The sequence below is a fragment of the Ascaphus truei genome, chromosome 17 (assembly GCF_040206685.1).
Source record: "Ascaphus truei isolate aAscTru1 chromosome 17, aAscTru1.hap1, whole genome shotgun sequence".
In the NCBI taxonomy this organism is placed as follows: domain Eukaryota; kingdom Metazoa; phylum Chordata; class Amphibia; order Anura; family Ascaphidae; genus Ascaphus; species Ascaphus truei.
In genome coordinates this window covers 31,762,750-31,775,031 of record NC_134499.1, presented here as the reverse complement: position 1 = coordinate 31,775,031, position 12,282 = coordinate 31,762,750, and the positions used below count along the sequence as shown (strand labels likewise).

Genomic DNA, 12,282 nt, shown 5'->3' with positions numbered 1-12,282 from the left:
CTTTTAGCCCCATCACCTCCCAGGGCGTCTCTGCCAGCGAAGGAGGTTACCCTACTAATCACAACTGGTGCCGAATATTGAACCGCACTGTGCTGTATTGGGCCACTCTGTCCAGTACAAAATGAGAGGTAATACTGGGCATGTGTGTGTATACCGGTATTACCTCTCTGGGCGTGTGTGTGTATACCGGTATTACCTCTCTGGGTGTGTATGTGTATACCGGTATTACCTCTCTGGGCATGTGTGTGTATACCGGTATTACCTCTCTGGACATAGTGACCTGACCGGCTTGGGGGGGACGTGGGATTTCCCCGAGCAGGGAGAGAGCAGGGTTGTTGCTAGGGGGCTGGACAGCTTCCTCCATCCTGATTGGCTGCATTTACCCAGCAACAGCCAATCAGGAGAAAAGTGTCAGGAGCCTGAGGGCGGGGCCAAGAAGAGGAGGAAACAGCATGGAGCGGAGAGAGAGGTGTGTGTGTGTCTCTGTGTCTCGAGCGCGTTGCACCTTTCGCCATTGTGTCCAGTATTTTTGGACAAGACACCTGGCAACCCTAGATGTCAGTGATATTTAAAAGGGGCTCAATTTGTGCTTCTCTGGATCAATAATGATTGAAATTAGCTCTAGTTATTTTAAAATAAAAATTAATTATAAAATAATTTATAAACATATTTTGTTCACAGGGGCAAAATTAGAAAAAAAAAATGAACCACTTATCCATGTAATTTAATTACTCACATTTAAAGGGACATTTACTTATTTAATACTTGTGAAAAATGTTATGTTTCCGTTTTCTTTGGGCTCCGCGTAGTTCTTATCGTTCGTATCAGATTCCAACTGCCCCGTCCCTTTATTTCTTTAGTTAATTGTGTCTTCATAATTAATTTATATATTTCAATTAGCAGCAAAGTAAGAGCTTACAAACAGTCTTATCACAAAAGAGATTGGGTGAAGGATGTAAATAACTACAAAGAAACGGGTTACTCTGACAACAAAAACAAAACAAAAAAAAACGATTTAAATATACCAATGATTTATTTCAAAGACGCCAGTCACCAGCATGTAACCTATTAACCATCAGTGTGATCATAGAAGAGGTTGTCTCTTTAAATACCGGACACAGGGCTCATCCCTCTCCTCTTTTGTCCTGATTGGTCCTCTGACAGGATTTGTTTTTAGCATGGTTACATTTGTTAAATCCAAATACAGTGTTAACTTGTTTACAACCAGTTTTTTGTCAGCTAGATGAGATTGCCCCTTATCTGAGCACCTCCCAACTCTTACAGGTTATTAAAACTGCCATTGGCACAACAAAGTTTTTTCTTTGCTTGGAAAGTGGTGATATTTGGGGTTCAGTGTGTCCCCTGAGCTGCTTTCCGCTCCGGGGATACCAAGTCCTGCAACACACGTTCCCAGGGAGTAACTAAAATGGCTGCCAGGGGTTGCCATAGAGACCTCAGGACTAGCCAAACACAAAGAAAGTATATCAGTAACGGGCTCCTCTGGATAACAAACACTGCAGTAATGTAGTCCACACCAGACACAGAGATGCTGTACCGCAATTAACTACCCCCAGAGAGGATTCTGGGCTTGTGTGAGCAGCAATGATGATGCAAAAGGGGGGGTGGGGCAAGTCCTGGATCTGCGCCAGATTCCGCTTCTTTCAAGTCTCTGTCATCGTTGTCTGAGTCGGGGCCTTTATCTCACTGAGACTTTAAGCAGAGCACTGCCCCCCCTAAAATGCTGATGTTGTGCTGACCTGTACCCCACCAAGAGCCAACCACAGAGTCCTTCTTTGAGATTTTGGACTATAAGGTGCCTCCTGTGAAGCACCGTTTAGTAAATCTGGTCCTTCATGGTATAATGGGTGATCTGTGGAAAGGTGAATGTGTGCAGTAATACTTAGTCCTGCTTTTTATTGCAGACTGCGGGTTATGCGCCTCTGGGCCCCTGCAGTGGTAGAGGGACCAATGGCTTTGCAAACACCTCTAGCACAGAAGGGGTTAAGACGAGAATGATTTCTCAAGGATGCGCAGAGATACATTAGGAAACAAAAAGTTCCAAGTTAGCATTACGAACATCGGCCAAAACGGAAGCGAGAAAAAGCCGAGCCTGCGAGGCCCATAAAAAGGCCATTATTTAGCAGAGAGCGTGTTCAGCATGAACATTAATCAGAGCTCAGTGTGACTTCACCCAACCCGAGTGAGAGAGGGATTTACACTCGCACCGCTCCTCTCTGAACACAGGAAATCCGCTCTTATTACAGTTATTTTATTCTCATACAACAAAAAGATCACATAAGCTATTGGTGGGCCACAGGCGGCTCTCTGCGGCTTTAGGCTGCGCTTATAGTGCTGGCTACGCGTCCGCTGACGTCAACCGTCGCTATTGCGATTCCTGCACTCTGGTGCAGGAGACCAAGGGAGGGCGACAGGGGGCGTGGCAGAGGCGTGGCCGTGAGCGGGTCGCCCTCATTGGCTAAGCCGCTCACGTGCCGCTGACGTCACGCTGCTGCCGCCGCTGTAAATCTCAAATTCCCTTGACTTCAGAGATTTTGGAAGCTTTGTCGCTGCGCATCGCCATCCGCGACGGACGTTAAGTACTTGCGACAGCGCTGGGCGCCGTCAACAGTGCTATAAGCGCAGCCCGGGACGGATCTGTAGGATCCCTTCTGCGGATTCCGTGGCCCGTTGGTCGATTCTTAATCATCTGCGGAATCCACGGATTCTACAAATCGGTCCACGGGTTGTGTCCAGTGGCGGTTTTTCATAAATCCAAGTGGATTAAAATTGACCGCATCCGTGTGCAGATTTTACGCCGCGAAACGGGAGTTTGCTGGGAAAATGCGAGAAAATCCGGGAAATTGATTCGCCCATATCTTCTTTCTAGCTCAGTTTGCCTACCACTGATATACGCAGGTTAGCACACAGGGAGGGAGGGGGGGGGGGGGGGGGGGTATGGAGGCAGTGCTGCCCAAACACTTGCGTGGTTGTCCCCGAAGTCTTCCAAAATGTGCTTAGCTCTCGGTGGCCCATATTCACTAAAGAGTGCTACACTTTAGCACATCTTAACTCCCTTTCAAATAAATGAGGTGAGCTAGCTGAACACCCTTTACTGAATATGGGGCGGTGTGAGCATTTTCTATCACAACTAAATCCTCATTTTAAGTTACAAGTCCAGTACTTCATATATCAATGCACGGGTGATCAGAACGAAGTGTAAGATTTCCCCTCCCCCCCCCCCCCAATTCATTATTGACATTTAAGTGGTTCGACCAACGTACTTTCTCTGCTCCAAACTTGCTTAAGTGCATAGTTCCCCAGGTGTAAATGAGGAGGTATGATTAGCACACATAGCTTAGTACTGATTCATCCTGTTCATATTCAGAGCTGCGTGTGATCAGAAGAACACACTTTGCTGGTGGTCTGGACCAGGGGTGCTCAATGCCAGTCATCAAGGGCCACCAACAGGTCAGGTTTTAAGGATATCGCTGCTTCAGCACACCTGTGTTGAAGCAGCAACTGATTGAGCCACCTGTGCTGAAGCAGGGATATCCTTAAGACCTGACCTGTTGGTGGCCCTTGACAACTGGGAGTTGCCCACCACTGGTCTGGACAATGGCAACATAAACTGGGGGCTTCCTTTAAACTGACAGCAGGAAATGCCCGCGGAGTAATCCGACTCATGTTGCAGTATGACGTTGGTGTGGAGAGATAGGTGTGTGTGACTGTACAGTCATTCCCTTTACCAGAGTGAGAAGTCGCTTTGACGTCAGCGGTGACATCCAGCTGACGGGTCTGGGTTTAATGTTTTGTCAGCGTGTTTCTTATGCTATACGTGACACAATCGCACAGAAGAATACATTTAATGAGCAGCTCCGGACACTTCCCAGAATCCTTTGCTGCTTACCCCAGCCTCACTGCTGATCATGGAGTTTGGTGGAACCAAAGCAAAGCCACGTGGAGTGTTTTCCTTGAAGACCATAGTGTTGTGAGATGGAAGAAAAGTGGACTCTGGGTAATACCATGAGATATGGACACTTTCCATGTAAGAGTTACACTGCGCAAGTGCTAGACCGTTCAAGGTGGGTGCTTAGAAATGATGTGGAAAGTCAGTGTTTAAAGGGGATAACATCTTAATTAACCCACCCAATTATGCAATACTAAGGCTATTTTTATTGGCTTTTTAAGAAGGGCGGGGCCCGGCCAAACAGACTGTGCCTCTTAAATGCATTCTACCATCCATTAACTCTAATTGATCCATTAAGTTAACATGAATTGCTGCCTGTCACAAAGCAGCCGACAATCAGAAACTTTCGCTTGTAACCCACGGGGTGCGATAAAGCGCCCGCTCCTGCCGGGTGATTTAAACCCAGCGCCATAAATAACTTTGCTGAACTAACAAAAACATGAAATGATTGCATTACAGGCGGAGGCAGGACACGGGTGGATGTTGCGCTCTGCGGGGTTATTAGAACAGGGAGGGGATGGATTTAATATCTGCCTGTGAAGTTGACCGATGAAGATATTGCTCAATACTAAGAGTATATATTTGGTTTGTCTACAGTGTGAGTATATTCTCAATTCCCCGGGCTGCTCTAATCAGTTGATGAGCTTCCACCGATAGCATACAGATAGGACTCGGCTCAATGCATCCCACTGACAGCCAGCTGACAAACCAACAACGGAAACAAACCCAAGATCTAGGAAAATGCTTATTGCCTTAATTGCCCTTCCGTGGTACCCACAAAAATGCTTTACATCCATATGTTTCAGACACACAAACCTACTGGAGTTTATTGCAATCAAGCACAGTGTCAGATCATAGTGCAAATAAAAGTGTCTATTTTTGCACCATTAAGGTGACATGTGCACAGTCCAACTACGACACCCATGCTGAACATTTTGTATTGTTGTTTTTTTTTTGGGGTGGGTGGGTCGGAAACAGCAGGTTCTGACTCATTGGACCTTCCCTTTTTAATACCATAAACACCATTGTGGTTGTGTTAGACACGCGGCGCTGTCTCCCTCTAAGTGTAACGCACATTCCTTCTGTATGAGAAAAAGCACAAGTGGCAGGAAATGTAATTAAGCTGCAATTAAATAACTTGTTTAAATGAAAGGGAACGGTTGTACGTTGGGTTTTAGCAGTAGCCCTGCAGCTGCTATTCTCCCAGAATGGCTTTGTTTTAATACCATTATTGACGGGCGCTTGTCCAGAACAGCTATTTTTAACTAAAATCGCTGAGTTTAAGATGTAGATTGCTTGGAATTTGCTATTCAAAGCGTTGGCAAAATGGGCCGGGTTTTTTTTTTTTTTTAAACGACAAATTTGCTCCAGGGCTCGGAATGACAAAATGTTTAAAAGTAGTTTTTCATTTGAAGCAAAAAAAAAAAGTGATGTGGGGGGGGGGGGTCTCGTGTGAGAACAGGAACTGCGGGAAACGGAGTCAGGCTCGTGAGAAATCTCATGAGTAGCATCAATGTTGCTAGGGTGGCCAGGTGGCTTCTCCAAAAATACTGGACACAATGGTGAAAGGTGCAACGTGGTCGAGATACACACAACCCCTCCCCCCCCCCCTGCCACACACCTCCCCCCCCCCCCCCTGCCACACACCTCTTACCACTCCATGCTGTTTCCTCCTCTTCCTGGCCCCACCCCCAAGGCTCCTGACACCGCCTCCTGATTGGCTGCTGCTGGGTAATGCAGCCAATCAGGATGGACGAAGCTGCCCCTTAGCAACAGCCCTGCTCTCTCCCTGCTCTGGGAAATCCTGCGGCCCCCCAAGCCGGTCAGGTCACTATGTCCAGAGAGGTAATACCAGACACACACATGTCAAGTATTACCTCTCTTTTATAACTGGACAGAGTGCAAATACAGGACAGTCCGGTCCAATACTGGACACCTAAATGTATTAATGACAGACAGTGACAATCCTGAACCTCTGACATTATGAATGATGAGATTAGAAGGCTGCCTCCTGTTCAGTGAGTTCTACTTATTGGGAATCCGTCTCCCTCCTTATAATCATCACCACTCTCATAAGGTCCTATCCAGCCTTGTGAGAAGCTTGTTAACGCGCAGTTACTTCCATTCAACTGAATGGAACAGGATACATTGTTAACAACGTATCATGAAATTGAATAGGACGCAGGGCTGGCTGGATTGTGGCGCCATTGGTGCGACTGCTCCTGCAGTCTTCCCCGGCCCAGCTTCCGTAATCAGAGTGTAAATGTGGTGGTGGTGGTTAAATTAACCATTTAAACTGTGATTACCGGAGTTGGGCCGGAGCCCGGGGCCTCTGGAAGCGCCGGCACCTCCTGCTGCCACGTGACGTCACATGACATGGTCACATGACACGAAGGCGAGCAGGAGGCCCTGCGCATCATGTGACGCCATCACATGACGTCGGCATGGCCCTGGAGGAGGTGAGGCCCTGTGGACACGGCGTGCACAAGGTCCCACATTACTCCCAGCCGGCCCTGGCCGGGGCAGAGCCTCACATTTTGAAGTCATTACTTTGGACCTTGACATTTATGATACTGAACATCCTGACAGCCAAGGTTGTCTCCTGCCTTCCGGAGAAAACCAATGTCACAATACTTTGAGCAAGCACACAAATGACCATTTGCTTAAAAGAGGACTGTGTTGTGTGTTCTGTGATATGTATGTGGATTAAGGCACCAGCAATATAATTCAGAATTCTATTTTAACTTTAGTGAGGTCCAGTAATAGGTAGCGATAGAGGACGTGCATTTGGGACTCCAGGGGGGGGGGGGGGGGCAATAGCCATTTTCACCCCCAATGCTCCCCTGCCCCTTAGAGTGGATGCCCTCAATCTCCGGGTTTTCTGACACTTCGGATTGGCTGTTCCCTGGGATTCTCACTTTCACGGGGAGTGCATAGACTTGCTGAAGTTCCTATATTGTACTTATTTTATTATGTACCCTCTCAAGGCTTCTATATTGGGACAGATCAATGAAACATTCATAATGTTAGGGTCCAGTCAAAAAGCTGGATGAACCCCACCAGACAAAACCAATTGCCATGAAATGCAGAGACAGAGATTCACATACGTAGATACAGTTGTGCCCATGTCGTTGTCACACCTCTGCTAACCCGTTCGATCCCAAAACTTTCAAAACCCCAGGTCAGCCCACCTAGTGCCCATGAAACTCTTTTTGTAGGTGAGTGGAAGTTTGGAGTAAGCCAATCAACAATCAGAGATATTAAGGATTCCCGGGACTTGTGGTCCGACATTCAGCATGACAGTATTAGATCAAGGAAAACAAATTCTTCGCTCCTCCCATATTAGTATAAGGAGTAATATACCAAGAGCAGAACTACAACTCCCAGCATCCCCTGCGGCTAACTAAAAGGCAACCAATTCCACCAATTGCAAGCAGAACACAGTTTCTCCAGCACTGAAGAAGTTAATTTTATATGTATTGTTAATATATGGTCATCTGCCAGAACTCTGAAGCTATCAAGCAACAAGGCGCTTCACGAGCTGGCGTTATGAAAATAATTCAGAATATTCGCTTATTTTTGTCAAATATTTTTTCATAAAAATGCACACATTATTATCATCGTTTTATTTGTAAAGCGCCAACTTATTCCGCTGCGTAGTACAACGGGGGTACAGAGAGACATCAATGACATAAACAGAATGACATGCAAATAAGGCCAGACGAGCGCAAACAGATACAGACGGTAACGAGAACCCACATCCTGAGAGCTTACACTCTAGAGGGAATAAGGGGCAATATTTAAACAAAAAAGCTAGAGTGGCTGCTCACTGTGGGGTGGAGTTTGCTTCAGGGTGGAGTATGGTCCTGCCGCAGAGCTGGTCCCATTAAGGTTTAGGGGAGTGGATGTTAGGGGGTGTTAGCGTGGGGTTTGGCCCAGCCACACATGTACTGTGTACATCTCATTCCTATGTTTGTCTGGAACACAGTACTGTACTGGGAAAGATACACTGCTTATACATTGCCAACAATTAAGATGATGAGATATGCCCCATCGCCTACCCTAGATAAACACCCTGATGTCTGTAAGAGGATGTCCCATGTCTTTTAATAGGGTGTCACAAAGTGGACAGGACAAATTATGTGGAGGTGTGTGGGTGTGTGGGTGTGTGGGTGTGTAAGGGGAAACCTGGGATAAAAAAAACAAAGGAGACGCCCTCACTGTGAGGGTGAGTTGAGTCATGTAGCGTTTTAACATTTATTGTGTGGGAAGATATTTAAATTCACAGGTCACAACAGTTGAGCACATTAATCTCTGGCTACCCCCAGTCACAGTACAGAGCTGAGATCTGTATTCTATCTAGCGTTACCCTCTTGTACTTTCCTGCCACTGTTAGCTATTACTGTTCATACCTTACAGAAGCCAGTTATATATTGTACTTGGACATGTCCGTTACGGGGGAAGAGGTGCACTTGAAGTTTTACAAAACCTTGGCCTAAATTATTTATCAGAGTAATGAGATCTTACTGGTTCACGACTATTTCCAGCATTATATGATTTACAAATTAGAGTTGTGAGCTCTTTCTGCCACGTAATGATCTATAGCCACTACAGGATAGAAACAGGTGAGCAGAGTAGCGTAGAAGTAGGAGGGGAAGTTGGTGTGATTCCCACTAGAACAAAGGCTGAAGGCCCATTCCTTCACTTAATAAATGCAGACTCTTGTTCTGATGTGCAGTCCGCTGGGGTCCTGCCTCCCATATTATCATTACATAAGCAGATGTCACATCTGCCACATTTTATTTTTGTACAAAAGCAAACACAAGTAAAGATTTTTGCATATCTGACCCCTTTGCTTTTCAGTACTTTTCCTGGGGATCCCGTAGCCAGGCCATGTTCTGGCACATCAATCTAACACTCCATTTATTTGCAAACTGTGTGCAGTCTTGGCTGTTGATTTACTGGTTATACCCAAAATCTGCATTGGCTCGAGTTCCAGTAGGAAAGGGGTTAAAAACCTTGGGATTACACCTAGTATGTTTTTAAAACCTTTTCACTGCCAGAGGGACCACCAATCCCAGTGCTGGCCCTCTGGCAGTGAATGGGTCAAAAGTCTGATCTTGCTGGCTTCATGTAGCTGTTCTTTGTCACATAGTATCTCAATGTTGTAACATATTAGCATTTTTGCTACCAGTTTCAGTCTATGCTTCATTCCCCCAGCACGTTTCTTTGGATGCAACACATCATCTCTACCTAGGAAATCAACAAGAGAATGGCCCATCTGCTCTGTGAAGGTTAACAAGTCTTACATAATAGTTTACAGTACCTTTCTGCATCCTGGCCTGGTGTTTGCTGCTTGATCTCAAAGGTATTAAAGCTGCTCATGTCCACATATCCATCATTCTCATTCGCCGAGGACAATGCCCTGCTTGGGTCTTCAAAAAACTCTGTGAAGGTCCCAGCCCTGGTGGGTCTCCGTGGGGGAATTTGTACATTTTCATAATCAGAGCTCAAAGCCGGGATATTCTCATAATCAGAGGTGTCCGCATTGGGGAAAGAGATGGACCTGGGTTTGGTTAAGGGCATCGGCATAAATAGAGGCCTTGAGCGCTCCTCAAAAGACTCGACTCGGGCCACGCTTCTGCTGAAGGCTTTGGATGCCCCCTTTCTCTTCATGTCCTTGTAGAAGAGAATAGCGGAGGGGGAATCTGGAATACAGTGCTTTATATAACGGCCCTGCAGCTGAGGAGAGTTCCCCAGGCTCCTTCTGTCCAGGTCCAGGAGCCTGGATGCTCCGTGATAGCTCGACTCCGAAGAGGACCTGGAGGAGGACACGTTGACATCAACGTGAACCTTGTTTTCCGTTTTCTTCTTGAACTTCAGCGTTAGGAACCGCTTGAAGGATGACTTCTTCTTCTTGAAGCATTTCTCTGAGGACTCATTCTCAATCAAGAGCGAGGGGGAGCTCTTGGTAATCGGCTTTTTTGTGATGCTGGCGAGCTCAAAGGGTGGAGGAATGTCTACAAGAGAGGAGGGCGTAGACACCCCACTGGATGAGTGGTGGTTTCTCTGAGAAAAGCTCCCAGAGGAGCTAATGACATAGGGAGAGGAGAAATTGAGTTCGTCTGATTCCCTATAAACTGAGGCTGTGTTATCCCTGCCTTCCACTGAGTAGGACCGAGGGTACAAAATGAAACGACTGGGCTTTCTAGGCAGTGCTCTGCCAGAGTCAGCTTGCTTGACCTCAGGGTTATTGCACATGGTTTTCATCAGAGATTCGTTGGTTGAGGGTTGAGAGTCGGCCTCTGCTCCAGTTTCCTCCGGTACAGTCTCAGGAACGTTTCCGGGAATTTTCCCGGAATAGGATCTCGCCCTGGTCACAATGTTTTTCCTATCAATGCAGAGCAAATGGTTCTCCCCTTCATAGTCGCATTCCTCCATCATGCAGTGGGGTCTCAAGGTGTCCTCCTCTGTCCTTGTCGGACAAGGATCCTCTGCACAGATCAGTTTCCTGCTTCTAGACTGTACACTGTCCTCCAACACATAGGGGTTGCTGTCATCCTCCTCCTCGGCCACAATAATTACTTTGTTCATTGGTGCGTTTTCAGCAGGGTCCCCAGTTTGCTCCTTGACCGCACTTTCAGGTGACATTTCTGCAGTGTCATCTTCCTCCCCTTCCATTACATCACCCCGAGTACAAGCAGATGGATCTTCATTATGTGTGTAACTTCTTTCTCCATCTGCATTGATGACCTCTGCTGACTGTTGCGTGTCATTGGATTCCAGCTCTTTGTTATCATGCTCCTTTTCAGAAACACATTTTACATCGTCTGTCTGGTCACTCTCAGCCTGGGTCAGGGACTCTGAAAGGAGGTTCTCAGCCACATCATTTCTCAAGTCCAGTGTTCCTTCTAAGGACTCATCTACATCTTCGTTATCCTCATTTTCATACGGAATAATTTGGCAACTATTATCTATATTGTCTTCCTCCATCACCTCTTCTCCTCTCTCTTCAGAGTCTTCTCCCACCTCGGGATTGGTCTCTGACGTATCTTCCTTGTTTGTTTCACTGTCCATATTTTTTTCTTGCTCCTCGTCACAATCATTATTGGAATCTGAGGTAAATGAGACTTGTTTTTCATTCTCAACTTTAACAGGACTAGTGGAGTCCTCAATAAGTTCGTCCAAATGATCCAGGCATTCGGAAGCTAAATCCTTCTCAACTTCTATTACTTCATCACTTGGGGGGACATCAGAGACTAAAGACTCCTCCAGTGAATCATCATCTACCAGCTTAACCTGTAATGTCAGTGCAGATTCATCGGTGGCATTGCAGCTCTGCTCAGTAGCGTCATCGCATGGAGCCTCCCCCAAGCTATGATCACAGTTGTCTTCTTCATAGCTAGTTTCATCAGCAACTGGTAGGTTATCCAAACAATGTGTCAAAATAACATCTCTGCATCCCATGATCTTTAGGTCTCTTTCCCTTTCTTCATTTCCAATATTACACTCATTGCTGTCCAAGGGTAAAAAGTCCTCCATATCTCCTAAGTCATTTTTAAACGGCAGCATTTCACATCCAGAATGAGTCACCAAGCTGTCTGCTTCAGCGGTGGATGAGGATCTCAAGCTGAGGGCATCTGTGTTATCACTATCTTCCATCTCAGTGGATTCTCCAGATTCAGCATCTCTTGATGGGACACTCTCTATGAGCCCACTGTCTTCCTCACCTGCCACTGGAGAACTGCAGCTCCTGCTATGGTTAATGTCACCTTCCCCTGGAGGGGTGCCCCAGGTTTCACCAGACACCTCAAAACAGGTGCTGTTTTCACATTCAAATTCACCGCTCTCGTCATCTGTCAGCTGACAGTCTGGAACCACAATATACTCCTCATATGGTACATCTAGAACTTCTGATTCAGAACAGTCTAGACTATAGTGATCAGTATCATAAATCTCCTCCACGGAACCCACCACCTCGCCATTTGTGCACTTGTTCAGGGAATTATTGGCATTCTCTATGGACCTTCTCTCTGCAGCCGGTGACAGCACAGGCTTGGGGGCAATGGGAGGTTTCGGGCCCCTGGACATAGAGTTTGTCTGATGGAGAAGGACAGCTCTTGAGAGCAGAGGTGAAGGATACTTGGGACCAGACACTGAAGTGAAATGCTCGAGACCTTGTGGCTTCGGTGCTAGGGCAGGTTTGGTGACTTCTGGAAAACAGAAAAAAATAGTTGTCTTAGCACATTACCGGTCTACTTTCACAACGAGTACAACCGAGAACCAATAGGAACAGGAATACCGTGCATTCTGTT

General features: G+C 46.4%; 1 protein-coding gene across 6 annotated transcripts in view; it reads right to left on the bottom strand.

The window, feature by feature from the left end:
• FGD5 (FYVE, RhoGEF and PH domain containing 5) overlaps positions 1-12,282 on the bottom strand; it is a 95,252-nt gene that overhangs the window by 69,611 nt on the left and 13,359 nt on the right. For all 6 annotated transcript variants that reach the window (XR_012788614.1, XM_075574639.1, XM_075574638.1 and 3 more), the window contains exon 2: positions 9,294-12,180. Coding sequence is in view for 5 of the 6 variants with exons in the window: in XM_075574638.1 (XP_075430753.1) it covers positions 9,294-12,180 (2,887 nt within the window). In the remaining variant the exon portion in view is untranslated. The remainder of the gene's footprint in view (positions 1-9,293; positions 12,181-12,282) is intronic.